Source organism: Psilocybe cubensis, chromosome 10, assembly GCF_017499595.1.
Source record: "Psilocybe cubensis strain MGC-MH-2018 chromosome 10, whole genome shotgun sequence".
Lineage (NCBI taxonomy): Eukaryota > Fungi > Basidiomycota > Agaricomycetes > Agaricales > Agrocybaceae > Psilocybe > Psilocybe cubensis.
In genome coordinates, this window is record NC_063008.1 from 539,855 (window position 1) to 566,553 (window position 26,699).

General features: G+C 46.4%; 9 protein-coding genes across 9 annotated transcripts; 3 read left to right on the top strand and 6 right to left on the bottom strand.

Moving 5' to 3' along the window:
* Positions 1–434: 434 nt before the first annotated feature.
* Positions 435–2,172, bottom strand: JR316_0010492 (uncharacterized protein; the record flags this gene model as incomplete). The annotated part of the gene is made up of 4 exons (XM_047896160.1): positions 435–1,355; positions 1,402–1,674; positions 1,750–1,987; positions 2,042–2,172. The coding sequence occupies 4 exons, from the start codon at positions 2,170–2,172 to the stop codon at positions 435–437; spliced, it is 1,563 nt and encodes a 520-aa protein (XP_047744205.1).
* A 285-nt stretch (positions 2,173–2,457) lies between these two features.
* Positions 2,458–3,549, bottom strand: JR316_0010493 (uncharacterized protein; the record flags this gene model as incomplete). Its single annotated transcript, XM_047896161.1, has 3 exons — positions 2,458–2,951; positions 3,017–3,416; positions 3,469–3,549. The coding sequence occupies 3 exons, from the start codon at positions 3,547–3,549 to the stop codon at positions 2,458–2,460; spliced, it is 975 nt and encodes a 324-aa protein (XP_047744206.1).
* Positions 3,550–5,385: 1,836 nt separating this feature from the next.
* Positions 5,386–10,247, top strand: JR316_0010494 (ABC transporter 7; the record flags this gene model as incomplete). The annotated part of the gene is made up of 20 exons (XM_047896162.1): positions 5,386–6,057; positions 6,383–6,433; positions 6,769–6,946; positions 7,000–7,100; positions 7,150–7,189; positions 7,245–7,284; positions 7,337–7,490; positions 7,545–7,635; positions 7,692–7,813; positions 7,877–7,902; positions 7,965–8,010; positions 8,067–8,459; positions 8,511–8,773; positions 8,844–9,015; positions 9,069–9,388; positions 9,440–9,521; positions 9,578–9,888; positions 9,944–10,002; positions 10,057–10,082; positions 10,140–10,247. The coding sequence occupies 20 exons, from the start codon at positions 5,386–5,388 to the stop codon at positions 10,245–10,247; spliced, it is 3,255 nt and encodes a 1,084-aa protein (XP_047744207.1).
* Positions 10,248–10,728: 481 nt separating this feature from the next.
* Positions 10,729–12,368, top strand: JR316_0010495 (ATP-dependent bile acid permease; the record flags this gene model as incomplete). Its single annotated transcript, XM_047896163.1, has 11 exons — positions 10,729–10,747; positions 10,882–10,900; positions 10,951–10,974; positions 11,029–11,228; positions 11,279–11,319; positions 11,381–11,461; positions 11,512–11,526; positions 11,576–11,624; positions 11,682–12,053; positions 12,136–12,182; positions 12,228–12,368. The coding sequence occupies 11 exons, from the start codon at positions 10,729–10,731 to the stop codon at positions 12,366–12,368; spliced, it is 1,008 nt and encodes a 335-aa protein (XP_047744208.1).
* A 489-nt stretch (positions 12,369–12,857) lies between these two features.
* On the bottom strand, positions 12,858–14,680 carry JR316_0010496 (Caffeine resistance protein 5; the record flags this gene model as incomplete). The annotated part of the gene is made up of 6 exons (XM_047896164.1): positions 12,858–13,240; positions 13,298–13,633; positions 13,689–13,750; positions 13,812–13,997; positions 14,157–14,240; positions 14,292–14,680. The coding sequence occupies 6 exons, from the start codon at positions 14,678–14,680 to the stop codon at positions 12,858–12,860; spliced, it is 1,440 nt and encodes a 479-aa protein (XP_047744209.1).
* Positions 14,681–15,837: 1,157 nt separating this feature from the next.
* JR316_0010497 (Caffeine resistance protein 5) lies at positions 15,838–18,036 on the bottom strand (the record flags this gene model as incomplete). Its single annotated transcript, XM_047896165.1, has 9 exons — positions 15,838–15,991; positions 16,051–16,167; positions 16,225–16,291; positions 16,347–16,586; positions 16,640–16,975; positions 17,032–17,093; positions 17,149–17,445; positions 17,499–17,582; positions 17,642–18,036. 9 exons carry the CDS (start codon positions 18,034–18,036, stop codon positions 15,838–15,840), a joined length of 1,752 nt encoding a protein of 583 aa, XP_047744210.1.
* A 1,001-nt stretch (positions 18,037–19,037) lies between these two features.
* JR316_0010498 (Fruiting body protein SC3) lies at positions 19,038–19,467 on the bottom strand (the record flags this gene model as incomplete). Its single annotated transcript, XM_047896166.1, has 3 exons — positions 19,038–19,084; positions 19,135–19,172; positions 19,229–19,467. 3 exons carry the CDS (start codon positions 19,465–19,467, stop codon positions 19,038–19,040), a joined length of 324 nt encoding a protein of 107 aa, XP_047744211.1.
* Positions 19,468–22,368: 2,901 nt separating this feature from the next.
* On the bottom strand, positions 22,369–24,375 carry JR316_0010499 (uncharacterized protein; the record flags this gene model as incomplete). Its single annotated transcript, XM_047896167.1, has 6 exons — positions 22,369–22,513; positions 22,569–23,154; positions 23,219–23,334; positions 23,405–23,533; positions 23,593–24,005; positions 24,061–24,375. 6 exons carry the CDS (start codon positions 24,373–24,375, stop codon positions 22,369–22,371), a joined length of 1,704 nt encoding a protein of 567 aa, XP_047744212.1.
* Positions 24,376–24,832: 457 nt separating this feature from the next.
* JR316_0010500 (uncharacterized protein) lies at positions 24,833–26,626 on the top strand (the record flags this gene model as incomplete). Its single annotated transcript, XM_047896168.1, has 3 exons — positions 24,833–25,242; positions 25,297–26,420; positions 26,472–26,626. The coding sequence occupies 3 exons, from the start codon at positions 24,833–24,835 to the stop codon at positions 26,624–26,626; spliced, it is 1,689 nt and encodes a 562-aa protein (XP_047744213.1).
* Between the last annotated feature and the right edge of the window lie 73 nt (positions 26,627–26,699).

The window sequence follows — 26,699 nt, forward strand, 5'->3', positions numbered from 1 at the left end:
GTCGAAAACCCAAAGATATAGCTGTGGTAGACGGTTGCGAAGGATGCAATCGAATTGGGTTAGGTTAGCTTGGCAACTTACTTAGTGAAAAGATAAAACTATTAATTAATTAATTAATTAATTACATAAGTATATAGCAGTATTGTTGAATCGGAGATCAAAACTGGAATGAACAGTTACACGAATGGAACACAACCTTCAAAAGTTGTTCAAAAGCTCAACCACGGAACCTAAAGTTCTTGATCTTAAACTGCTGCTCGTTATTTCTTCGTTGAAATTAGACTCTTATCTAAACATATCTACGCGAAACGTGAGTAATGAGTATGTAAGTAGTAAAATTTCAAGCCAATTTGCTGCTGATGCTCTTGAAGTTCCAGATTGAAATGGATTGTTCACACAAGTCACTTGCTCACAAATACCAACGTTGAATGCAACTAATTTCTGGTCACTGCCTCCTGTGGGTGTACCACAGCACCCCCTGCAACTTCGCCAGTGATCAACGGGAACCAGGAAGTCCAGTTATGGGATGGCATGTATTCCGGAAATTCACGTCGAGCTTTCTCAAAATCCACAACAAAATCTTCCTTGGCCTGGTTTCTAGAGCTCCACCAGCTCCCTGTTCCTCTCTGCTTCGCCAGGACATCCAGTTCCATCATCACAATGCCCTCGTATTGAACAACGGCTGCGATACAAAAGTGGGGAGGAATTCCCGTCATAGCGCTCGCGTTTTCTTCCACGCTCCATTCGGCTGAATCTTGACTGTGTCCACGGATGGACCCAGTGATGGTCATGGCATGTGCGAGTTGTTTCCTCACTTGCCACTCGGCGTTGACCTCTGGGCCCGTGTTAAATCCACCCACGCTGAACTGAGCTGGGATACTGAAACTATACTTCCTGTGGTGGCTTTCTTCGTTTTTTGCGCCTATGGCATATTTGGGCGCGACGTCAATCATCTTGGATGGATGTACTCCGCGGACAGATTTCAGTTTCCACTTGATCCGCAGAGCGTTGAATCGGCGGGAAGGAGATGGATGGCACTGGAACTGAAGAATCACCAAGCACCTGTGTGGCTCCAAAACCTGCACAGTCGATAACGATGCTGATAGATACGACGTCGATGACAACTCCTCGCTTATAATGACCGTTGGGGACCTGATTGGTTTTGGTCGATGCAACCCAGGCAAGAACCTCCAATGGTCCGAACTGTGCGTTTCCGTGGTCTCCGTCGCCTTGTCTTGCTGTTGCACAGCGTAACCTGGAGGCGGTCCCGGAGGCGGAGCGTATTGTGGTCCTCCAAATGTCGCAGGCTTGGACTCGTCAAACAAACCGGGATATCGATCTTGAACAATGCTAATCTGAGAGGTATTCAATTTTACTCCTTCTAAACGTCGTGCCGCTCACCTCGTTGACATACGCCGCATACCGACTCCTATGCTCCTTCCATTTCTGCTCGAGAGACGTCAGCTGAAGGTTAGTAAATGCCTGCATGAGCATCTTCTCCCTCCGTAATTGTGAACTCGTTTCCATCGCCATTTCGTTCCACCAGGCAGCAAACTTTGTTAATATAATGCTGAACTGCTCCAAGTCCTGTACGCCCTTGGAAAGCAGTGTTTGCATCTCGGTAATACCGCAATCCCTTGTGGAATCTTTTTCGGCCTTTATCTTATTCAGAAGCTGCCGTTCTCATGAGATCAGAAAGGCCGCCTTTCAGACAAATATTGTACTTGCCTCTTCCACCGTCGTACGAACGTGAATAAAACCCAACTTTGCCTCTACTGCCTTGTCGTATCCTTGCTGTGTCAAGTCCTTCACTCCTTTCAAAAACGCAATTCGGTCTTCGGGAGTTGAATGCGGAATGAATTTAATAAGCGCTAAAGCATCATCGCAGATCGTGAATCCAACATGAGCAGCATCGACACTGGAACGAATGGCTTTGGAATAAATGATGGCTTGGTTTTGCACATCTTTTACAATACCAAGTTGTGAGCTAAAGAAATAACATGTAATGTTGAGGTAACGATAGGTAATGAACCATGCTTACGGTTCCTTCATCTCGCACCATGGCATTATGATCTCTAAAGCCTTCTCCGTGCTTCGAGCTAGCGCCACGGTGTCGAAAAACTTGGCCGAATCGAGGAATGCGATGGCGGGGTCAGTCGAGTCTGTGCTCATCGTCGTAACGCTCGTTGTATGCTAGGAACGTTTGGGAGACAATTTGAGATCATATAAGAATCAAATGTTCAAATTCAAACGCCTCGCCTTCAGCATGAGGAATCCTCATGACGTTGGACATATCCATCTTATCTCAAGTCTTAATATATTCTCCAATCGATGGTAGATCAATATAAACCTATCGAGCCGTGGAGGAAAAGAAGTAAGCTATCAATAAAGAGTGCACGTAACTACAGAACTAAGGGTTCGATTTTCAAATGATAAATAAAATGTACGACTAGCTGACTATTTCGAATGAGAGAAAAACCGACAAATCTTCTTCCACCACGAATACAGGCCCTCATCGCTACGATTAGCCTTATCTGCACCAGCCGGATACGAGCGTCTGTCGTTCAACGGGAGTTTGCCGCCGTCAGCACGGGCCTGAGGGTATGTGTTCCTTCGCCTGGTCTTTCCGTTCGTCTGCACAATAGCTGGATCGATAGTCATAGCGTCTGCAGACTGTGCTATAGAGCTGCTGGCCTGCAAAAGGGCAGCCTGGTATTTGATCCAGATCTCGACCGTTGCCTTCGTTTCATCCCCAGGTGACGGAAAGTTACTTTGCCGATTCACGATCAGGGTAAGGAACGCGGCATGGTTCTCCCAGAACGCAAGAATGTCCCATAGAGAAGATCTCACATCCTCCAGTGCAGAGAATAGCGTCGTCACCGTGAGTTCCGGGTGCGCATCCTTCGGGGTTTGCTGTTGTTGTGAGTCGAGTGTCGATGATCGAGATTGACCTTTGTAAAGTTAGGAATAAGAAACACGACATTAAACGCACACACACAAAACGCAGGCCACTTACCACTTTTCTTGTTCTTCTCGGTCAGTTGGTCTTTCAAATCTTTCTCCTGAGTCCGAAAGCTCTGCAAATCTCTATCGTAAACTCTATTGACCTCTTGCAGATCTCGGAGAACACTCTTTCCTGACAGTTGACATCTTTTCGCAGAGATATGACGGTCATTTGGAGCACGTTGACATGAGGAAGTGAAGTCTACTGCGTGACGGTATCCACTCTGTAGAACCTGTCGAAGGCTCTCGCATTCAGTTCTAAACAGGTGTTTAGCCTCTTTGAATCGCTCGATCGTCCCTTTGTGTAGACCTTTGCGGGCTATAAGAGCCTTGTGGACATCGTAGAATGCTCCCATGACCTTTTGCACATTCTCCGCCAGCGAGGAAACAGGTCTTTCCAAACCTTGCAGCCTCTGCCCGAAAACGAGTCAAGGTAAGTCTTGTGGGTGTAAGAAAATAACGTACCACAATGGGTGGAGGGTCCTTGTTGACTACGACGAGAGCGGTCCCGATGGGTGGGCCCTGGCGTACGTTGAGAGTGGCCATTTTTTGTGAGTTCGTCTAGAGAGATGTGGTAAGATGCCTGAAATTTAGGACCTGAAAAACGACTATACTCACGTATTATGTAGTCCTCCGCCGACGTCTGGGCTGTAGACAGCGAGTTGAAGAAGGGGGAAAGAATGATCGCCTTGCACAGTCGCTGCGAGTAGGCATGCTGCAGGCAGGGAAACACGAGGATGATATATATAAAATTTATAGTGTTAATGGTCCTAATTCAACGTCATCGACACAAAGATAGCGTTTGGTACAAATCGTTTTCGAAATAGTGAAATCAGTAGAAACCATATTGGCTTATTGAGGAAGAAACAGCACTCTGAATCAGCCATAAGTTGTGATGAGAGCATTAAGAAGTCCCTGTTACTAGTCGCAGGTTGAAGCCCTTCGGCTCAAATGTAGTCCTTGAAACGACGTTTTCAACAACCGCTGCTCGTGTCACCTGGCCGAAAGAGGCCGTATCAGGTGTTAGGAATCATTTGCCAGTAGCCGCATGGTAAACCATGCCTTATATGAGTCTGGCAAGGCGGTAGTAACTCTGGCCGGGTGCTCTGTTAGAGCCAATAGTCTCAGCCGAAGATCATTCATGAGCAATATTGTTTGAAATGGATACTCACGTTGAAACTTGCAATCGCACTCCAAACCCCAGATACTACGCCACTGTGTCAAAGCCTCGTCTCAAACGTCCTTAGAGCCTAGTGCAATCGATAGGATCCCCATAGTCAACCCATTAAACCAGAAATCCAGCATGACGTCTTGAACTCAGAGATTCGGTAGCGTTGAACCGGCCATGCAAAAGCCAAAAGGTTTTGATCTCATACACCTTGCTGCCATTGAATCGAGTATGATTGCGGAGTGATGATGACGATAGAGCAAGCCGATGATGAGGGAGTAATAATATACGATCAGCTAGTCATCACAGCTCAGCGACGTAGATGAGGTTTAGATTGTGATACTCACAAGCACAGAAAGATATAACACCTATTTTGTTCGGCCGTCACCCCTACAATTTCAACGACGCCTGCGTGTTTGTACCCACACAACCGTTAACCACCATTCAAACGAGTTTCGTCAATGCCGACAATGAATAGATTCGTCGCTGGGAAGGGAACCTAGGGTTTGAATGCGACAACGCGGAGCTAAGTACTTGTGTCAGAGGGCGTCATTAAAGCACAGGGCGTGTGGCAACGCACAAATCGATGAGCATATGCCATATGGTCTCGCAGCTGCCTGAAGGCTGGCAGCGTCGTTAAAGACGACATGAGCGAGATTGTTGATGTTGTGGGGAACAAATGCGGCTCTTCACAGCACATGGTGGGCACTCTAGACGATCATGGCGGCCCCGATCTGGCATTGCTAGGGTGGATGGGGACCTAGTTGATGAACATCAAGCAGGACTGCTGCTGAAACAGATAGCCTGCTCACCATGGGAAGAATTACTCTCGACTTTTCGCATTGAGCATCCAATGGCCGCCCGTTCAAGAACCCTATCTCCTCGTCGCTGTCTGCGTTCCCATCAACCCCCCGGTCAGCGTTGAGCATGGGACCTCAACCCAGCCATCGGATATCCGAACATCGTGGGCCGTCGTCTCGGCAGACAAGGTAGTCGCAGTTGAACTGTTTAGACGTCGTATAAATAAGTCTGGAGGTGGATAACGCCCTTGGTGGCTACTCGCGTCAGGTGGCCATGGTGGATGCCGGCAAAGCTCGACGTGATGGGTGTTCGTGCGTGCGACACTGCCTCGAGCAACATAAAAAAGTATTGTCGGACATGTCAAACTGCAACGCAGCCCACTGCAGCGCCCGCTCAGCAAGCTTGAAAGGCAGATGAGTATCTGCAATAACAGAAGTGTTTTCGAGTTCAATGACCCGTGCATTCGTGCATCGTGGTCTGCATTACTCCCTTTCGGACTTGTCGGCCTGTTGTGTCTATCCAAACTTCCCAAACCACGACCAGTACAACGACTTTGTCGTTTTTTGCAATCACCTTTGCACAACTTCCTCACTCTTCGTGAAGCTGAAGCTCTTGACAACAAATCTGCAATAGGACGCGCCTTTGAGAATGACAATATCGAAGAGCTACCAAAATCCCACGTTCGTCGACACCATGTCGCGTTCGCCTTCATCGGTGCCGCAGAAGGACTCTGCTGGATAGTCAGTGGGTCTTTCCAACTTTACGATTCGCACAACAACGTAGACGGCATCCTTTGCTACGCTCTCGCGTTTTCATGGATCTATACCGCCATTCGCCCTTTGGTACCATCAACATCCAAGTCTGCCCCCTACGACGTCGTTGTCATCTACCTGCTTTTCTTCGTTGGTGCTATTGTAGATATCGGAGGGATTATCTACGATTACGCTGTCTTGCTTTCCCCTCTACCTTCGCAACTCTCCTTACTGTTGCGAAGTGTCAACCTTCTTGCGATCGTGTCTTCGTTGATCATCATCTTCAATATACCATCGGAATTACCCAGCGCGAAGGTCGATCCACAAGAAATTGTGAGTAAAAACATCAACCATCATCCTACGTCGCTGATTGATATAAGGGCCACACTCTAACCACGGAGGATTATGCTACCTTGTGGCAGTGGGTGTCCTTCTCCTGGATTTACCCTCTTATCCGATCAGTGAGTCCGATCCATTTATCTTTCCCTTGCTGGCTCACACGCACACTATAGGGTCGATATGCTACCCTCCATGAAAAGGACGTTTGGAATATCAGTCCAACCATGCAATCGCGCCCCCTGTTCGCAAAATTCAGTGCTTTGCGGTTTGTGTATACGTTATTAATGCTGTGTCGTGGCTTATGAAAACAAATTGATAGGCAAACGAGTTTATTTCGTCGCATATGGGCCGCGAATTCGCTGGATATCATGTATGGAACCGTGACTAAAATAATGGTTTTTGCTGATATTTGACCGTAGAATTGACCTTACTCTGACCATTGTGAGCGTGGTACTGCAATACACCGGCCCATATTTTTTGAAGTATGTGTCAACTTCAAGCCACGCGAAATACTTAGTTGGCTGATATTGTCCGTTTGGTCTTGTAGAAAAATCCTCGATACAATTGACGTTGAAGTAATTACCCCTGAAAAAAAGGTGGAGGCTTACACATATGGCTTTTTGGCATTCTTTTGCACTATACTGAAGGTTTGGGAATCACCATTACCTTGGTTGACAAATCAAATTGACATGCAATATGAATCAGACTCAATCCGACCTTCAACATCTCTGGTTCGCTCGTCGAGCATCAACCAGGATACGTTCGGAACTCATGACATCCATATATGCGAAAGCATTGAAAAGAAAGGATTTCTCCGCTATCGTCGACCAATCAAAGGTGACAGATTCCATGTCGCAAGCTCCTCCGACCTCCGGGCGTAAAGGTACGCCCATCTTATATTAAAAAAGTCGACATTCGGTCTAACTGTCTGAGAAGGAAAAGCGGGTAGCAAAGGAAAGTCCGACACTTCTGATGATCCCAAGCCAGGCGCCAGTACGGGTAAAATTGTTAATCTTATGTCCAGTGACTCTAACAGAGTAAGTCTTTTCTTTTCTAATGGCGGACATTTTATCCACTCCACCTCAGATATCAAGAATGGTCACAATCATATTCAACCTTTACGGAGGTATGTTGCACAAATCTTACGTTCTGAGAATAAAACTACCCCTGTCTTTCTGCAGCTCCTTTCGAGATCATCATTGCATGCACATTTCTCTACCAGTCAGTATGACGTTCTCAAGAGCAAAATCCTCGTCCCTAATATTTTTTTCAGACTTCTCGGCATTAGTGCATTCGCCGGTTTCTTGGTCCTGGTAGTAGGCTGGCCCCTGAACAATTTCCTCGCCCGTCGAAATGTCCGAATCAATAAAGGTATCATGAGTGCCCAAGATAAACGTATGGGTGTGCTAAACGAGTTGATCAGGGCCGTAAGTCCTCTAAACTTTGGTGTACACTAACACGCCTTCAATGCTCTTTGTTAGATCAAATTCATTAAACTTTTTGCGTGGGAGGAACGATGGATTGCGAGAGCAATGGAAGCAAGAGAATTGGAACTGAAGTGGATCAGAAAAGGTGAATAACATCTCAAGCGCATAGTAGCATTAGTTTAAAGGCCTTACCCATTTCAGCCCGGATCAACCAGATACTGTTCCATTTACTTACCAACAGTGCCCCGATACTGGTGTCTATCATATCGTTTTTTGCCTATGTGATGAGCGGTAACGAGTTGACTATAAGCACAGCGTTCACGGTAAGTTTCGACAAATTTCCTGTCACAAGTTTACTCATTCAGTCGAAAATTCGCCTCCAACAGGCGATTGCTTTGTTCAGCATGGTCAGGTATGGGACTCTAATATTTAGTTATTTTCTTTGGCACTGATCGTATGATGAATTTTTGGTAGAGCCCCTCTCAAAGTGCTTCCCACTTACTTGGTCCAGATTCTTCAGGTTCCTCATAGTCATCGTTCTTTGAGGAATAAAATACTAATCTCTAAGCAACTCAGGCCCAGGTTGCACTGGAACGGATTTCTGTCTACCTCGATGAAGAAGAAGTCACCGAACAGGTGTCAACGCTGAAGAGAAATTCTCAACCATCTAATGCAATCGTCGATGAAGGCTTGGGACTCAGCAACGCTACCCTGCGGTGGAACGAAGTGACTGTCGTTGAAAAGAAGGATAAAGCTAGGACTTCTTCAATAAGTCACCCTCCTGCTACTACAAGTGTTCCAGAGATCGCGGTTGTGGCAAACGAGGGAAGTTCATCTGACAGCACTACGTTGGAAAGTAACGAAGTACATAAGTTTGAGCTGAGCGACATATCTGTCAAGTTCCCGGAAGGCAAATTGACCGTCGTGACTGGACCAACTGCCTCGGGGAAAACTGCTCTTCTTGCAAGTGTCCTTTGTATGATTCAACGTTACGTGTACGCTAACATTCTTTTGGCTTAGATGGCGATATTAGGCGAAATGACCTTGGTTTCGGGAAGAATCCTGTTGTCTAAAGATCCAAATCGTGTCGACGAGAATGGCCTCATGTATTGCATCTCATACGCTGCTCAACTGCCGTGGTTGCTCCATAGATCTATCAAAGAGAACATTATTTTCGGGTATCCATTCGACGAGGAGAGATATAATGCGGTTGTCGAGTGCTGTGCTCTCCTTCCCGACCTCCAAATGCTAGAAGATGGGGATGCCACCGAAATTGGTGCCCGGTACGCCTTTGATTTACAATGAATAATGTCCTTCTTAACCACTTTACCGCATTTCTTCGGGTTGAAACAGTGGCGTCAACCTATCAGGAGGGCAAAAAGCAAGAGTCGCTCTCGCGCGAGCAGTCTATGCCCGGACAAAATTCGTACTTCTAGATGACCCCCTGAGCGCAGTAGATAGCCACACGGCCAGATTTCTCTTCGATCGACTACTCTGTGGTCCTCTGTTGGCAAACAGGACAGTCGTATGTATTTCCGCCCATTCCGAATTCTTCATTTACATATCGATATGTCTTAGGTTCTCGTGACACATCATGTAAACCTGGTACTTCCAGCCGCTCATTATCTTGTACGTATGCTGGACGGTCGTATTGACACTCAAGGTGGGGTTCACGAGTTGAGGGAGCAAGGTGTACTCAGCGATATTGTTGTTGAATCTTCAATCCGAGTGCATGAGGAGGTCAAAGTTGAGGTCGAGCAACCTGAAGCTAAGGCCGCTCTCGAAGACCAACTGGAGCCCAAGATAGAGGTCAAGAAACCTCGAAAATTGGTATCGGATGAATTTAGGGAGACAGGTGGTGTAAAGTGGTCCATCTACAACACCTACCTGAAGGCGTCGTATGTCCTAACGTTCCATCGCTTTCAGCAAATCTTAATCCTTTTTTTCAGTTCGTATCGAATCTGGTTTATCTTGGCTGTCATAGTATTTGTTAACCAATTTTTGGGCATCGCTGAGAAATTATGGATCAGGGTATGTTGAACTAATTCAACAATCTCTTTAGCTCGTAGCTGATCGACTACCTCTAGACATGGGGAGAAGCATATAGAAATGAGACCAGTAGTACACCGTATGGTGTACAATATCCGACTATTTTAACTATCAATTTGAATGCGGCCAACGACCAGACCAACTTCGGAATCCAGCAATTTGGACAGGCGGTAGGTCTTGACTCAAGAACCCCCGGTCCTTTTGGTATCGTTTGGCCTAGTGCCATGGAACATCCACTTTTGTACATTGGAATATACGCTGCCATCGGGATGATAACTACTTTGGTCAGTGTACTGTCCGTCACAGCACAATACACAGGCGCGCTGCGCGCCTCTCGCATTTTGTTCAAGTGTGTGATGTCCTGTCCATTTTTCTCTCTTTCCTTCTTATCAATGTCATAATAGGAGGCTCCTCGTGGCCATTGTTCACGCAACTTTCAGATTTCACGATATCACACCCCAGGGTAAGTGATATTTTATTTTTTATGTCATTCAAATAACATTTCGTTTCCCCTAAGGTCGCATTCTGAATCGTTTTGGAAAGGTTAGTTACAACCCACAGTAAGTGCGTGTTATGTAATAAATACTGACGGGCGAGAAGGATATGGACACCATCGATTCTTCCCTCGCTGGGACCCTCCAGGCCGTCAATTCAGCATTGGCGGGATTTCTTGTAGCCATTCTTACTGTTGCGTACGTCCACAACTAAAATATTGACATGGCGGTGTAGTAACTTTAATTTTCAAACAGCGTGGTTTTACCATACTTTTGCATACCGGCATTCTTCATTGGATTAATTTACCGCGAACTTGCTTTAGGGTATTTGAACACAGGCAGGGATCTCCGACGAATGGAGGCCACGACAAGATCACCGATTTACTCCCATTTTGGGGAAATGTTGGAGGGAATTGTGACAGTCAGAGCTTTTTGCGCTGAGAGACGCTTCCTTGATGGCCTCTATGTTAAGATCGACACTACTACAAAGGCAGCGTACTATTTTCCTTCTGTGTCTCCACGTTGAGCTTATTCTTTTATTTGGCTAGATGTGGTATATGTTCTGGATGACTAATCGCTGGTTACTGGTCAACTTTGATACCCTTGGGGCATTGATCGTTCTCCTAACCACATTGTTCTCCATCTCGATCCTCAAGAACGACGCCGGGCTGGCAGCCCTATGTATCACCAGCGCCATGGCATTTACGTTGTCAGGTATCTAGATATATTACACCTATGATGAAGTGTATCTAACGGTATGGGACCTACAGTCTATTGGACATGTAGATACTGGACAAGTACGCGGTTGATAGTTATGACGGCTTTACAATGCTAATGGAGTATGTTAGCACTGGAGCTGGACCTTAAGTATGTCAATTTTTGATCTGGAACAACATATTTGTACTCAATTTGCGAAGCTCTGTCGAGAGACTAATTGAGTAGTAAGCCTAGCTTATTCTCCTTGCTTAATATGATCAGAACTAACTAGACCACAGTCTCGATGTCCCGCAGGAACCTCCAGCGATTATAGAAACAAAAAGGGCTCCTGCATATTGGCCGTCGAGCTCCAGCAACACTGACCTACTTGTTGTAGAGAACTTAGAAGTCAAATATGCACCAGAGCTTCCCTCTGTGATTAATGATGTATCCTTCTCGTTGAAAGCCGGTGAACGTATTGGCTTGCTTGGGAGAACCGGTACGTTTTCAACAATCTTGATGTGTGTTCTGGTCTCACACTTGAATCAGGTAGTGGAAAGTCGACTTTGGCTACCAGCCTTATGAGATTTGTATGTTATGATGTACCTCTGGTCGTTCTTTGTTTGGTAATAACTACTATACTATACGAAGGTTGAACCTACTAATGGCAGGATTACAATCGACGGAATTGACATTTCGACTATTGGTGTCTACGATCTACGTTCCAAAATTGTCAGTGTAAACGCATTTAGTCCTTTTGTCTAAACCTGACTTGGTACTAGACCTTCATCCCACAAGTAGAGAATATACATTTTATTGATGGACAATATACTGACTGATTTATAGGACGCGACACTTTTCTCAGGGACCTTGAGAGAAAACCTTGATCCATTTGGTGCGTCGTGTGTGATGTGTGAGATCATCATGTCCTGACGCTCATATCTACTGCTAGGTGACCATAGTGACGGGGAATGTACAGAGGCACTGCGTCGTGTGCGCATGTTTGCCGACGACACACCTCCAACTCAAAGTATCAGACCGTCTCGTACCCCCTCCAGGGCATCTTCAATGCACAGCGAACACTTCTCCACCGCGACTACTAACATCGACAGCAAACCGAGCATCTCTCTTGACGCTCAGGTGTCGGCGGGAGGAACTAATTTCTCTCAGGGTCAAAGACAGCTAATTGCAATGGCCCGGGCACTTATTCGTCGAAGCCCAATCATCATCTTCGATGAGGCAACGAGCAGTATAGATTTTGAGACAGATTCGATCATACAAGCTACGATCAGAGAAGAGTTTTCGGGATCCCTTCTTCTCACAGGTATGGGCGCCTTCATACTCAGAGCAATGCGTCTAAGAGAACATTTGCTTTTCAGTTGCTCATCGCCTTCGGACAATCATAGATTACGACAGACTCATCATATTAGATAAGGGAAAGGTAGAGAAGCATGTAGCTTTCTAATCTTAATTGGACTGATGTCATGCTACCTTTCAGATCGTCGAATTCGACACTCCTTGGAATTTGATACAAAAGGAAGATGGCGTATTCAGAAGCATGTGCATGAAAACTGGTACTTTCTCTGAGCTAGAAGATGCTGCCAAGGCTGCCTCGCTAACTCAATCACTCCAAACTTGATTGTAACGTTTCGCGAATGTTCGAGGAAAATAGATGTTCTATACAGGTAACTTTATAGTCCTTCGAGTACAGCTACAGATATAAAGTGTGTGTGTGTGAGGTGTAGCTTCGTCAAAATGGTCAATCAATGTTGCTCAGACATGGACGGTATACTTTGATCTAGCCCGAAGTCTGCCACCGTACTTGTAGAAGATGAATAATCCGGGAATTAATGCAATTGAAAGTCCAGCTAACAGGGAGCACCCGCCCCCAATGGTGAGCTTGCGGTAAAGAACGGTCCCAAAGAGCCTGAGATATCGGATTAGTCAGGTTCAAGCAAGTATACAAATGACACAAACTGGAAACAACCGGCTACTGTGGATCGAAAGAGACTATTTCCAGCGAGTATAGATGCTGCGTATATTGGGTATGACGAAGGCAGGTAGACGAGAACGCTCTGGAATAGCAAGAACAAGCTGTTCAACAACTAAGGTTAGATCATTGGGTTGACTAATTGGCAAAGAGGCCTACCCTGGGATATACAAAGCTGCGCCTATAGTTGGGACAATCCAGTGCACATCCGGCCGGGAAGACCATCCTATTTGAAAAAGGTAAGTCTGGGATTTGTGTAGGACAAGATAAGATCAACTTTCCAAATATAAGGAGAGACGCTGGAACAAATCCAGAGGCAACAAGAGCCACTGCAAGGCGTGACTCTGGGACAATATATCCGGTTTTCCTGAATATGGGCTCAACATGGTAGTAGTTCCAACACACATAGACGGAACTGGCAAGGATACAGGTAACCAACAAACCCGTAAACGGAAGACCGGAGAGGCCGAGATTGAAGTGATAGATGTCGCCGTAGACCAGTGGGAAGGCTTCAAACCACACTATAAAAAGAGAGAGTCGTTAAGCAGCACATATAACTTGGTGGGAGTCATACTTACAGTAGAAGATAGCGTAGGTTAATCCGAGGTAAACATTGGCGTACAGGACAGCGGGCTCGATCATGAGCTGGAACGGGCGTAAGAGCGATTCGAACAACACTTCAGAAGGCTTTAGTTTCGATTGCTTGATCTCGCTCTTGCTGAACAGGTTGGGGTTTCCGGTCAGTTTTCGTAGGCGTTGGGCGCGCTTTAAGAGGATGGTCTCGGCGTTGGTCTCAGGCAGCCAGAATAGGAGGACAATGAAAGCAAACACGCCAATATAGAATAGTTCCCAGAGCGGCCATGTCCAGTTTCTGTTCTGTGCTGCAAATCCGCCGATTATAGGGCCGAGAATAGCTGAAGTGGAATGAACAATGCGATACCAGAAAATTAAAAGAGGAAGATTCCTTACGTCCACATGAAGCAGTAACACTCCAAACGATGAGTGCGTAAGGTAATTTGATAATTGGGAACCTAAAAAGACAGAGTAAAGTAAATTCCTCGATTTTATTAACAATTCCCTGACGAAACGTACATGTCCTGAATGGAAGCCCCGCCAGTTGCAAGGGCAGGTGAACCAAAGAATCCGGTGAAGAACCGCATTGCGAGTAGAGTTTGGATGTTTGGGGCATATATTATGGGAAGCTGCAGGAGTACAAAGATCAAGAGAGTTGCCATATACACGGGAGTCCTTCCAATTGAAGGAATTTCCGACAATGGACTGAATATTAGAGGACCAACACCATATCCAATAATATATAGCGATAGACCAAGTGTTGCGATCGTTCTTGACACGTTGAACTTTTCTATGATCCCGGGTATTGAGGGTGTACTAAGATTGACTCAGAAAAACCATACCCTCAAGCAACTAATTACTCACTAGATTGCAGAACCTATATAAACTCCGAATGTAAGAAGAGATACCAGCCCAAGGACGAATATGCGTTTTCCCAAGCTCCAATTTCTAAAACAAAGTCTATGAGCCTGGTCCTGGTCGAGATGAGGGTAGACGTACTGTGGATTTTCTTGATCATGTTCGTCATACCAATTTACAATCGTCTCTGACACTGTTTCATGAACGGGTTTCATGTTGAGGTCGACCTGTGCCTTTTCAATGGATGACAACGACTTGCGGTATGAGTTAATTGACGAATGAAATGCATTCGCAGACGTGCGATTGGATATCGTCTCTTCCAAATCATTTCTTGCCAACGTAGGCTGGAAGGATACCGATTCACTGGTTTCGTGTACTTTGGAATCGGGGGGTGAAGAAGCTGCCCTTGCGAGCTGAAGATTAGCAGGTAATTGCCATCCAAGCCGTTGTTCAGGGAAAGGAAGGAATCGACCATCCGAAATTGTGTTGATAAAAAGTCCAACGATTGAGTTTCTCAAGGTGTCTGTCATCGCTTATTAAGAAGAAAGGGTGGGGAATTCTGTGTTTTCCAATGCCCAGCTTCAGGTGCAATCGTCTTTTATACCTCTGTCATGTACCTTGCTCTCGTTCAGAATGGCTTATAAATTCATAGAGATAAACTAATTGACTAGTGGGGTGGATGAGGTAAATCTGAGGAGTATCCAACGCTGTCTACAACGCAGGCGCTTGCACATGCCACCCAAATTCTCACATCGTGCCCTGATTTGGAAGGGATTCCCAAAGCCAGGCTGTAGCAAAAATAGACTCATCCAGTTATACGGAAGCATAACCGATCCCTGTCACTGGAGCTCGTCCGTCATTGTAAATTAAAATGAAAGAAATATATTTTCTTCTTTGTGATTCAATTTTTTGTTAATGCCGCTCAGATGAGCATGGTCTACAAAGAACTCCAGGATAATTTTTCGTCTGAAAAAAAAATCAACAAAACTCCCTAGAATAATACACACACAACGAATTCCCAATCCACTTCATGGGCGCTAGCAGTGGTATCGTTCAAGGGTGTGCTAAAAATGGATTTCTGTTATCCGACGGATACTCAGCCGGTGCGCTATTAATAGATTCCCCAGAATGCTGCCGAACAGTTGACGCGTTCCACGGCCAGAATTTTTGAAAGGGAGAGAAAAAGAACAAAGCTTCTTTTACTGTCAGCCTAGGACACTAACTATTACTAGTATTGCAGAACTCATAATTTCTGCTTGACCTGCCGGACATTAACCGATATTTGAACAGCGAGGCCTATCACCGCCGTTGAACAACTAATAGGTCACAGCATGATGTCCTACAGTTTCTGAGTGATTGATTTTCAACTCCAGCATCACAAGCCTAATGGCTGTTCAGAACTTTAGAAGTTGGATAAACATCCTAGGTTCAGTGAAGACTTCCTTTATGGATTTCGAGTTTGTGTGGTGAAAGAAATATACGTGTTCATTTGATTTGTTTGATCTGCTTGACCTTCAGGCTGAATATTATAGTGTGTCCGCCACAAATATTATTATAAGATATTTGACATTTGCTCTACATAAAAATTGCTACCGCTACAGTATTGATTATCATGAAAATGAAAGGCGTGAGGTATAGCTTCATAATGTCATAAATTACCAGTTATCTATGATATATTCTATGTTGCTCAGAGATCAGAGGTGTACTTCGATCTAGCCCGAAGTTTACCACCGTATTTGTAGAGAATAAAAAGTCCGGGAATCAATGCAATGGAAAGACCGGCCAGTAGGGAGCACCCGCCGCCAATGGTGAGCCTGTGATAGAGAGGCGTACCGAAGAGACTGTGATGGTGGTTGTGTCAGATTAAAAAAACATGGGTTATCGGAGAACGGATACGTACGGGAAGCAGCCAGCTACTGTCGACCGGAAGAGATCATTTCCCGCGAGAATTGAAGCAGCGTATTTTGGGTATGATGAAGGGAGATAGACAAGAATGCTCTGGAAGAGGAGAAATAGTCTGTTTGACGAGCAGTTTAGATCGCATGTGTGATGAGTAAAAATTGTAAAAACATACCCTGGGAGGTACAGAGCGGCACCGATGGTAGGGACAATCCAGTGAACATCTGCACGAGAAGACCATCCTATTCAATGGGGAGTAAGTCCAGCAATTTAGTTGATGCACTCAAATCAACTTACCAAAGATGAGGAGAGAGGCTGGGATGAATCCAGACGCAACAAGAGCCACAGCAAGGCGTGACTCGGGGACGATGTACCCGGTTCGTTTGAATTCGGGTTCGACGCGATAATAGTTCCAGCACACATAAGCAAAGCTCGTGAAGAAACACGTAACCAAGAGACCCATGAACGGAAGACCAGAGAGGCCGAGGTTGAAGTGATAGATGTCGTTGTACACAAGCGGGAACGCTTCGAACCACACTGTAGGAGACAGAATTAGCCAGCATTCATAAGAAAAGGAGAGCCTTACGTACGATAGAAGATGGCGTAGGCCAATCCGAGGTAAACATTGGCGTACAGGACCGCGGGCTCAATCATGAGCTGGAAAGGACGTAAGAGTGCCTCAAACAATACATCGGAAGGCTTCATTTGCGACTGCTTAATTTCGCTTTCACTGAACAGGTTGGGGTTACCAGTCAACTTTCGTAGGCGGCGGGCGCGCTTCAAGAGAATGGTCTCGGCATTGGTCTCGGGGAGCCAGAGCATGAGGACAATGAAAGCAAACACGCCAATATAAAATAGCTCCCAAAGTGGCCATGTCCAGTTTCTGTTCTGCGCTGCGAATCCACCGATTGTGGGTCCGAGAACGGCTAAGGGAAATGAAATAAGATTCTAGCCAAGGACCACAAGGAAAGAATGCACGTACGTCCACACAAAGCGCCAACACTCCAAGCGATGAGAGCGTAAGGTAACTTGACAATCGGGAACCTAGAAAGAAATAATAAGTTCCTTGAATTATGTCCAACTGTCAGAGGAAGCGTACATGTCTTGGATAGAAGCTCCTCCTGTCGCAAGAGCTGGTGAGCCAAAGAATCCAGCAAAAAATCTCATCGCGAGCAGAGTCTGGATATTAGGGGCGTAGATCGTTGGAAGCTGAAGGACCACGAATATCAAGAGCGTCGCCATATACACAGGTGTCCTGCCAATAGAGGGAACTTCCGACAGTGGACTGAATATCAGAGGGCCGACACCGTATCCAATCACATATAACGATAGACCAAGTGTGGCTGTCGTTTTTGACACATTGAACTTTTCAATCACCCCTGGTATTGAGGGTGTGCTACAGAAGATATCAAAAAAAAAAAGTCATTTCTCCAGAGCGCAGCCACTTACTAGATAGCAGAACCTATGTATACACTAAATGTAAGGAGAGACACCAGCCCAAGGACAAATATCCGTTTCCTCAGACTCCAGTTCCTAAAAATAAATCGATGAACCTGGTTCCAACATGAGTTGTCATAATCATGTTGACTTACTGTGGGTTCTCCTGGTCATGCTCATCATACCAGTCCACAATCGTCCCCGATACAGGTTCTTGAATGGTGTCTTCTCTAAGCATGTCGACTCTCACATCAACCTGGCCCTTCTCAACGAACGACAACGACTTTTGCTCTGACTCGGATGACTGGAATGCATTGGTGGACGTGCGAGTAGAGTCCGTCACATCATTCAAATGATCCTTTGACGGTGAAGCTATGGAATCCCGCTTCTCAGAGACGATGGTATCGGACGACGAAGAAATCGCTTTCGAGAGCTGGAGGTTTGCTGGTAGTTGCCATCCCGGCCGTTGTTCTGGGAAAGGGAGGAATCGACCACCGGAAGCAGCGTTGATAAAAAGCCCTACAGTCGAATCTCGGAAGGTGTCAATCATCGCGTTTCGAATGGAGAGGTGGGGGAACTGGAGTGGAGGGGGGGATTTTTGAAATTTTGCAATGTGCACCCTCCAGGTGCACTGGACTTATATACCATGCTCATTAACCTCGTCCTCCTTGAAGATTGCTTATAAACATAGATACGAAACGATAGCCTCCAGTTGTGAGTCAGGTTAAGCTGAGAATTGCCCAATGCTGCCCCATCGCAGGCGCTTGCAAATCACTGGATCGGTCATACCACGATTTCTAAGCATCGAGGCTTGGCTTTGAAGGTTTGAAGCTTGGCTTGGTAAGGATTTCAAAACCCACGGTGTGCTAAAAATGGAATCAGGAGCTGCACCTGCGCACCTACCGGATCGATATATTCGATACGTGAATAGAGCCAAAGTAGAGCTGTGAGTATGAGGGTAGAAAGGCTAACTGAGTACGAGGGTTGAAGCTGAGTGTGAGGGTAGAAAGGCTAACTTTCGACTCACTTAGTGAGGGCTGGTATGCGAGGGTTCGTTAGCATAAAGTTTAAGTTATAACGTTGAACGTTGAGTATTCGCAGAGCCGTTGACACGAGTATAGTATCACAGTTTCAAGTTGCAACGCTTTGTTTCAACCCTTGTTGAAATGGAAAAGAAAAGGAGAGAGGGTTCAGGCAGTGGCATCATTGATGGCCGCGTGCATCCACGCCATGCATGGTGCCTGACGAGATTAATTGCGGACCCGATCGTTCAGATCACACATAGCGCATTACGTCAAGCTAGGCGCCTGTGCGTCGTCCTTTTTTGAGAAGCGTTGGGTTAACGTAGACAACTGCTGGGTGACGACAATCGATATATTTATGCCCTTATAATCAATAGAACAACGACAATGGTGAATATGATTTGAACCAATGTAACTACAGAGTTGGTGAAAGATTGGTACACAAACAACTGCAGTATGAAGAGTGGAAAGTCAGAGTTACGGTTCCTTCCCATCCTTCGCAACAAATTTGGGTTATGTATGAAAAAAATCAAAGGTTGAGATTGATCGGGGTGCAGCCAAGGGCAACAACGCCATCTACGAATTGGCTAAGTATTCGTCGCAAAACAAATAGTGAGGCAACTTACTGAACGAGTTGTTGGTGCAGCAAACGGGTTGAGCAGTGCTATTTAAGAGCAAATAAGCATATACTGAAAAACCCGGAGCAAACTTTGTGCTTACCAGGAGTCACCTCCAGCGCCGATGACGGTGATGGGGGTGCAGTTGACGCCGACGAGGGCGGTGACGTCTTGAACGACGATGCCCAAAAGGCCAAGGAGCTTGGAGATCGCTCCGTCGCTTGCGGTTCCGGTGCTGTTGCAGCACTGAAGGCTACCAGTGTCGCACTGGTTGGAGGGGGAACCTGTGGCAGCAGCAAGGGTAGCACCGAGTGCGAGGGTGGCGAGAACTTTGAATTGCATGTTTGAAGAGCTGGTTTACTGAACTGTTTGAGCCTGTTCGAGTGAAGAATATGAGATGAACATACCTAGCTTTTATACGCGTTCACGAATCTTTGCGCGTTGTGGTTGATTTTCTTGTTTTGTCAGAAGTTATGTTTTCGCAGCAGAAAGAACAAAAACTAGACAATACTTCCCATGTCAAGGTGGAGTTTTATGATTCTTGGTGGAGCATCAGTTTATCACTCCATACACAGTAGCTATTGAACTTGGGAGTGCTCATGCGCTGAAATGACAGGTCTGAGAAAACGTGGTCAACAATCAATACATGCATCGTCATAGGTTATCCAGAATAAGTTCGGAAGAATTACAATCGGACAGCCTGTCCACACATCAAAGTTTTTGACGTCGATTAGAGGTGTCCCGAGGCAGGTAAATGAACAACAGTAGTGAAGTGTTCTGATTATGAACTGATTCAATAAACGCCAATATAATGCCCGTTGGAGCGCCTAAATGTATGAGCAGGACGTGGAAGTCACATCTAAGGATATTCAACTTGATCAAGAGCGCTTGAGAGGCCAAGCGGGAGACGGGCAGTCTCACAGAACAAGACACAAAGATATAGTACAGGACAGGTCCAGGAGTATCATTATGGGCAAGAACAGGGAAGGGCCGCAGCATTGACAAAAATACCCTAAATCCAATACATGACGATGACGCAGATTGTTTTGAGAAACGTCTAACATATGTCAAAAGCCATGCAGACATCACCAAAATATGCCGTCCTCATTGCATTTCGGAGGAAGTAAACTATGGAAAGCCGGAAGAGCGAGGTGCCCAGACACAAACCAAACATCGTCCGGCAGAGATGCCGAGTGATCGCTAGGCAACTCACAATCCCGCTATGGCTGAACGACTTCCGACACCCTGCACCGAGTGCACTATACAAATATCTATATTCCATTGCATACTGTAGGTGTTACCTGCCCTGGTAGGTAATCTGGATACACATAATTATTACATGTAATCTAGTACACAATAGCAAACACAATTTTACTGGCATGGCAGGCAATTGCTGCGAAGCCGCCGTTTGAAGTTATTTTTCGCACTATTATTTACTAGTTATGGCCTGTAAGAAAGGGTTTTTGCATCAGTTACAAGTTTTTCTTGCCCCCGCTATGACGTAAGTAACAATATTGACACCGAGAGTAACAGCGGTTCCGTAGCCTTCATTTATATTGTAGAAATAAGGTGTTCAAAAGAAATAGACAAAGAAAGAGATAACAGGGTTAATTGAGAAATACATGAAGGTAGAGTATAAGTCAGTTTCAAGAAATAGGAAAATAGAGTAAAGAAAATGAGCTAAAGGACTGGGTGTGTCGGGTGGATGGAACAAAGGTGAAGTCCACAGAAAAGTAAATTAAAGATAAGATAAAAGGAAGATAATCGGCGGTGTGGGAAACAGTCAGTTTTCTACAGGCTCACATCAAGGCTCACATCTTCAGCTCAAGGTCTCAACGACGTCGAGCTTAGACCACTCACTGTGCTCTCAGCCTTAGCTGCTACTTGAAACCTTCATACCCTGGCAGTTGCCAGGTGTATGGTATATATCTACGGAGGCAACTGCCAGGTGCCACATTTGATGTGTTCACCTGTGCGGCACGCGGTTAGCCAGGGGTATGGACAATACGACCAAACAAAACGTCAACAACAGCGAGCGGGGCCCCCGCGGGCGCGAAAAATGCGTTGCTCGTCGTCCGGGCGGCCGATTTTGGCGGGAAAAAATTCGTCGGGACCGCCTCGACGAGCAGATTGCGTCGGCGTTGTTTGCGCGCGGGTACGGGCACTGGGCGGGATGGATTGGGCGGGTCGACTTTGGATGACGCCCAGCATTAATTCTGCGCGCCTTCCGTTTTAGGTACAGGGGTTGTCACGGATGTATTAGTTACACGCGTGCAAATTCATGGGCCGATCCAGGCCAATCCTTCATTGATGGGAATGATGATCAAAATGATCATCATGCCGCGTCGCGCGCGTCGCGCACCGATACCGCAGGACGCAGCCTGCACGCCCCCGCGCCTTCAAAACCAGGGGTTGCTCGTCGTCTGGTCGGCGAATTATGGCGGGAAAAAATGCGTCGGGATCGCCGCGACGAGCAGATTATGATGCCCTCCTTTGCGCCCTGGTACGGGCAGGGGGCGGGATGGATTGGGCGGGTCGAATCTGGATGACGTTCGCATTAATTTTGCGCATCTTCCGGATTAAATCGACGGATCATAGATGGCTGCACTATAATTAGATAAACGCGTGGCGTACACGGGTCCGTATGGCTGCACTATAATTAGATAAACGCGTGGCGTACACGGGTCCGTTCTCCGTTCATCCGATCAATACTGATGGGAATGATGCGTGAAAGCGCTTCCGCATGCTGCCCCGCCGCCTTCAATGTGGAGGGCTGATTGGTTTCTGGAGGGCCATGTTATGTCATGGAATACATGTTGAAGTCTCCTCGACGAGAGGTCCCAGAGTACTGGTATGGAATAGGCATGGAAAGGCATGGAACAGATTCAGTGCATAATTTAGAATTGATACACGGATTCCATAGCGGTCCATGAAGAATCTAATAGTTTACACACGCCGAATAATACATTTCATGTGTTTTTGATCACGCACATTGTATTTTGCGTCATTAAGCACCCGGTGCGTCATTCTGATCGAAAAATAGTGTCATATTTTTAGATAATCGTGTTGATGTTCTGCGTCTCCGAGTTGTATTAAACAATTGGACGTTATATACCATTGAAATCAATCGAATGAAACAAGTGGACCTTAGTAGACCTTAGTCCAGCGTAATGAAACACGAATTTCATTATAATTTCGACAAAATTTCACATTGGCAACAGCAAAAAAAATCTACAACATGAACTACACTGGCGCACTCCCTTCAACTCCTGTGACAATCTCGTTCCCAAAAGCATCAAGGCGCTCGGGCGGAATAATATTTCCCTTGGCATCAATACGACGTCCTTCCTTGTCGACGAGACGTCCAAATTCATCCTCGTAATGCCAGCTGCGAATAAAAAGTATAATTAGTCTGGTTTTAGGGAATATCAACCAATTCTTACGAATGCTTTGTTTTCTTTTTGGGAGGTGGAGCAACACCAGCAGAGGCTGAATCTGCTGTCGCGGCGGGAGCCTTTCGCTTTGGACGGTCCACTTTTGAAACGGTGGGCTTGGCCTTCTTCTTCCCTTTCTTGGCCTTGGTGACACCCTTTGCAGAAGAGGCGGCAGCGGTCAAGCTGCTTGGTGAATCCACGGGTGCGTTCAATGCCGACGAGGGCTGCTCCGAAGGGACTTGTGCAGCAGAGGGAGGTTGTTGTGGAGATGGTGATGGAGGTCTGCTGACAGGAAGTGAGAGAGCAGGTGATGGGCCACGCGAGTATGGCTCATTGTCACGAATGTCGCCCTCATCAGTGTCGGAAACAAGATCCACAGGAAATGGGTTGCCATTGGCGCAATCTACTGCCACCGACTGCGATGGTGCGGATACGAGTTCTTCGGCGACTACAGCTCCGGTACCGGATGCCTCTGAATTTTGATTCCCATCAGCAAGAGCGTGAACTGTCGCGTTTGCTTCGTCAAATTGAAGGTCTGCCATCGGGAGCAATCCTTCCTCCTCTGGAAGCGAACGGGATTGACACTCTTCTTTAGCTGAATATCGTGTAGCAAAAATAGTCAGATGAATAGAATAATAGATATATTTGTACAAACTCACAGTAGCACTTGTGGAGGAAGCTTCCAAAGATAGGAATGATATGTTTCTTGTAGCCTACACGTTCTGCCTGCCCAAAGTTCATTTTAACGTCCCCCGACGTCAACCCTGAATGCAAACTAGACACAGATATAAAAATAACTCGTGAGGAAAGGATTACAAGGAAACAAACAAAGATGAATTGCGTACCTAATAACACTCAAATGACCCCCTCTGGCAGGTTCTGGACCTCCAGCAATGAGCGTGGCTTTCCATCCAGTCGCGGCACATATGGCATCCAAAATGGGCTGAAGGATCTGAGGCAAGCTTTGAATTGATCTACAACGTAACGTGTACTATTAACGACTATGTTCACAAGGTACTGTATCAATACATACCTCTGGCAATCTCTTGGATCAGTTGAAGGGGGAGCACCCGACGATTCTGCTTTGAACTTCTCCATTGCAGCATCGTGCTCCTCTTGAGCTGCTTTCTTCCACTGGGCCTGCTCCTGAATTGAAAGGGCCTGAAACATAGTTCGGGCGATTCTATCACGATCAGCTGCCTTGTTTGCCTTTGCCCTAGTCTCTCCTTGCTCCTTAGCACGCGCGATCTCGTTCTCGTATGCCCTATCTATTGCTTCGCGCTGCGATTTTCGCCACACGTTCACAGGGGCTTTGAGTCGAGGACGTTGAGATTCCTTGGTCGGATTATAAATCCGTTGAAGAAGTCCCGCAAGGAGAGTGACGTTGGAGTTCATCTTGGGTCCATTCTCCCGAGCATACTGGTATGCAAACCATCGTCGTAATTGCTTCAAGATGAGCTTGTAATCAGAAATAATTTTTTATAAATTTAGAAAACCTTACTCCTTTACGGACAATGAGCACAGTCTGCCTTGCCTTGAAAGCGGCCATCTGCATATTATATTCGTCCTCTGAAAGTAAGTCCCGGTCCGGTTCTGCAACATCCTCATCAGGGTCATTGTCATTTACTGCAGCAAGAGCTTCTGGTGTTGGATCTTGGTTGAGAGGCATTTCGACGGGAAAGCGCTTGAAATATCGACGCTGAATGGCCATTAACGTCTCGGCGACGTGACCATTCTTCACAGCATCGGCGTATATTCCTTTTTGTGCGAGCAAGAATTCCTTGCAAGCACCTTTGAATATTCCAGGGTTTGGCATTAGAATAAATTTTTGAGACGTCGACAACGAATGGATTGGAAGTAAAGACTGTGAAAATGAGCCAATTGATACAAGCACGGCAGTAAAACCTCGACAAATCGATGCAAAACCTTTAAATTTTCTACGCAAGAATGCAACGACTGACATTGCTTCAACATCTACATACTCAAAACATGATTTCAACCCACCTCTTTGCTAAATTAGTCAAACTATCTATCAAATGTAGAATATGTTTGACAAATTTCCATATCGTCGTCCACAGGTACTGCTCAAAATTCAAGGTACTGCTCAAAATTCAGAAAAATAAGAGCCGAGTTTGCCAAGTTGAATGCAATCAAGGCGCACCGACAAGGCCGCTAGCAACCACATGTTTCAAATTTCAAAATACAGGAATACCGCATGTTGTTTGGTCTGCTTTTTTATAAAACACCTTGGAACGAGTTGAGAAGAGCCCTTTATGGATCTTCCCCCCCCCTCATTGCCGTCGAAGTCTCCAGAGGCGATGGGCGCCTCTGGAGATCAGCCTCAGCCCGCAAGTGGTTCAACATCCTTGCAGCCCTCGTCTCAGCTTCCTGTGTCGTCTACTTTGCCTGGTCCTTCTTCTTCATCGCAGCCTATCTCCTCCTCTCCACCGTCCAATGACTCTGGTACTGCTTCAAACACGGAGTCTACCCCAACAACGTCGGAAAATGTGTCTGGCACTCAAACTCCCGCGCCAGCGACTATGGTTGCCCCGCCTGTCCTGCCTTTCCGTGGAGTGAATTTTTCCTCCGTTCGTGTCCCTCGTCCCTTGGAGCTGGTATCACCGGCTATGATACTTCTTGTTATCACGGTTGGCCATATTGTCGGTATTTTTGATAGAGAAGAGTACGTTTTTATATTTTGTCTTATTTTACAATATCTAACTGTCCTTACACATAGTCAAATCGACATGGGTATCCTGTTTTTGGTTCCCGGATACGCTATTCGACAGTTTTTTTCATGGGCGGAGGCCATTGCCTATTACACGGAGCGTTTTAACGCAGGCAATGTCCGGATTGTTCAGCCCGTCCGATCAAACTCTGATCACACGGCTTTGTCATTGGCGCCCACTCCCACGGTTTCATCATCAGCGCCTATTCCTCCAGGCCACAATCCACGCACTGCTTCGACTTCATCCTCTTCCCCGCCCACTCTCCCCACAGCACCAACTTCTCGTTGTCATCCGACTTCTTCGAATTCCGCTGGTTCTGCGGCCTCTGCATCGTCACGGTCTACGGCTTCACAGAAGATTCAGGATTCAAACGCTCGATTTGGGACGGAACCAAACCCAATCCCAATTGGGTTTGGTGATGCACTCACTGCACGCGCCATCCGTTTGTCACGACAATACAGGAGCCCCACGCGTGGTTCATCGACTTCGCGAATTAGAGCTCCTGGTACTCTGGGTAGTCCCATTCGGCCTTCCAAGAGGCTCAGGATCATCAAGTCTCGCAAGAATACAGCGGCCACGAAGACTCCGTCTTGGGATGACTCGGATGAAGATGCACAGGTCGTCAAATCTCGGACAAATAAAGGTAAAGCGCCAGTTAGGAACGCCAACAACGACGTATTTTCGTCTAGCAGTGCCGCCGGTACAGGACCCCCCCCGCCATATTCCACTACAATCGCGGCATCCAGTTCGTCGAACCCACCCGCTCTGGATTCCAGCTCCTCCGCTACCGCCTCCGTCACACCTTCTTTGGCAGCACCACCGTCTCCCAACTGGGGCCAAGGCCCTTCGCGTCCAGCAACTCCCTATCCCCCTTACACTTCTGATGATTTCTATGCCGGTCGCTGGTCCTTCACAAGGGAGGATCGCGCTCTTTTTGAGCGCCTTGGAGAAGTTATACGGGATGAATTGGCTACAGCGGCGACTCCTTCGGATTGGCCAACTCTTTCTGATGAAGCACATGAACGTCGTCGAGATCTTCTCCGTGTAATTGGACAGCACCTTGTAGGATTGTATCCAAGATCGCCTCAGCCCACTTCGTCGTCATCGAATGCCCCAAATGTGCTCATCAATGGTATTTGTTACGTTCATACTCATTCATTATTTATTATACTCATTCACATAGGTGCAGGTTCTTCACAGAGTCAGGCAGGGTCTTCACAGAGCCAGGCAGGTTCTTCACAGAGTCAGGCAGGGGATTCCTTACCTGCGGATGTCATGGACACGTCATCGGATGGAAACACCTTGGATGATGGCTTGGAAAGACCGGATGAGCCGTGAGCGTGGGCGGTAGGGTACAAATTATGTCGATTACATGTGTTGTTGTGTATAGCCCCGTACCCAGAAATGATTT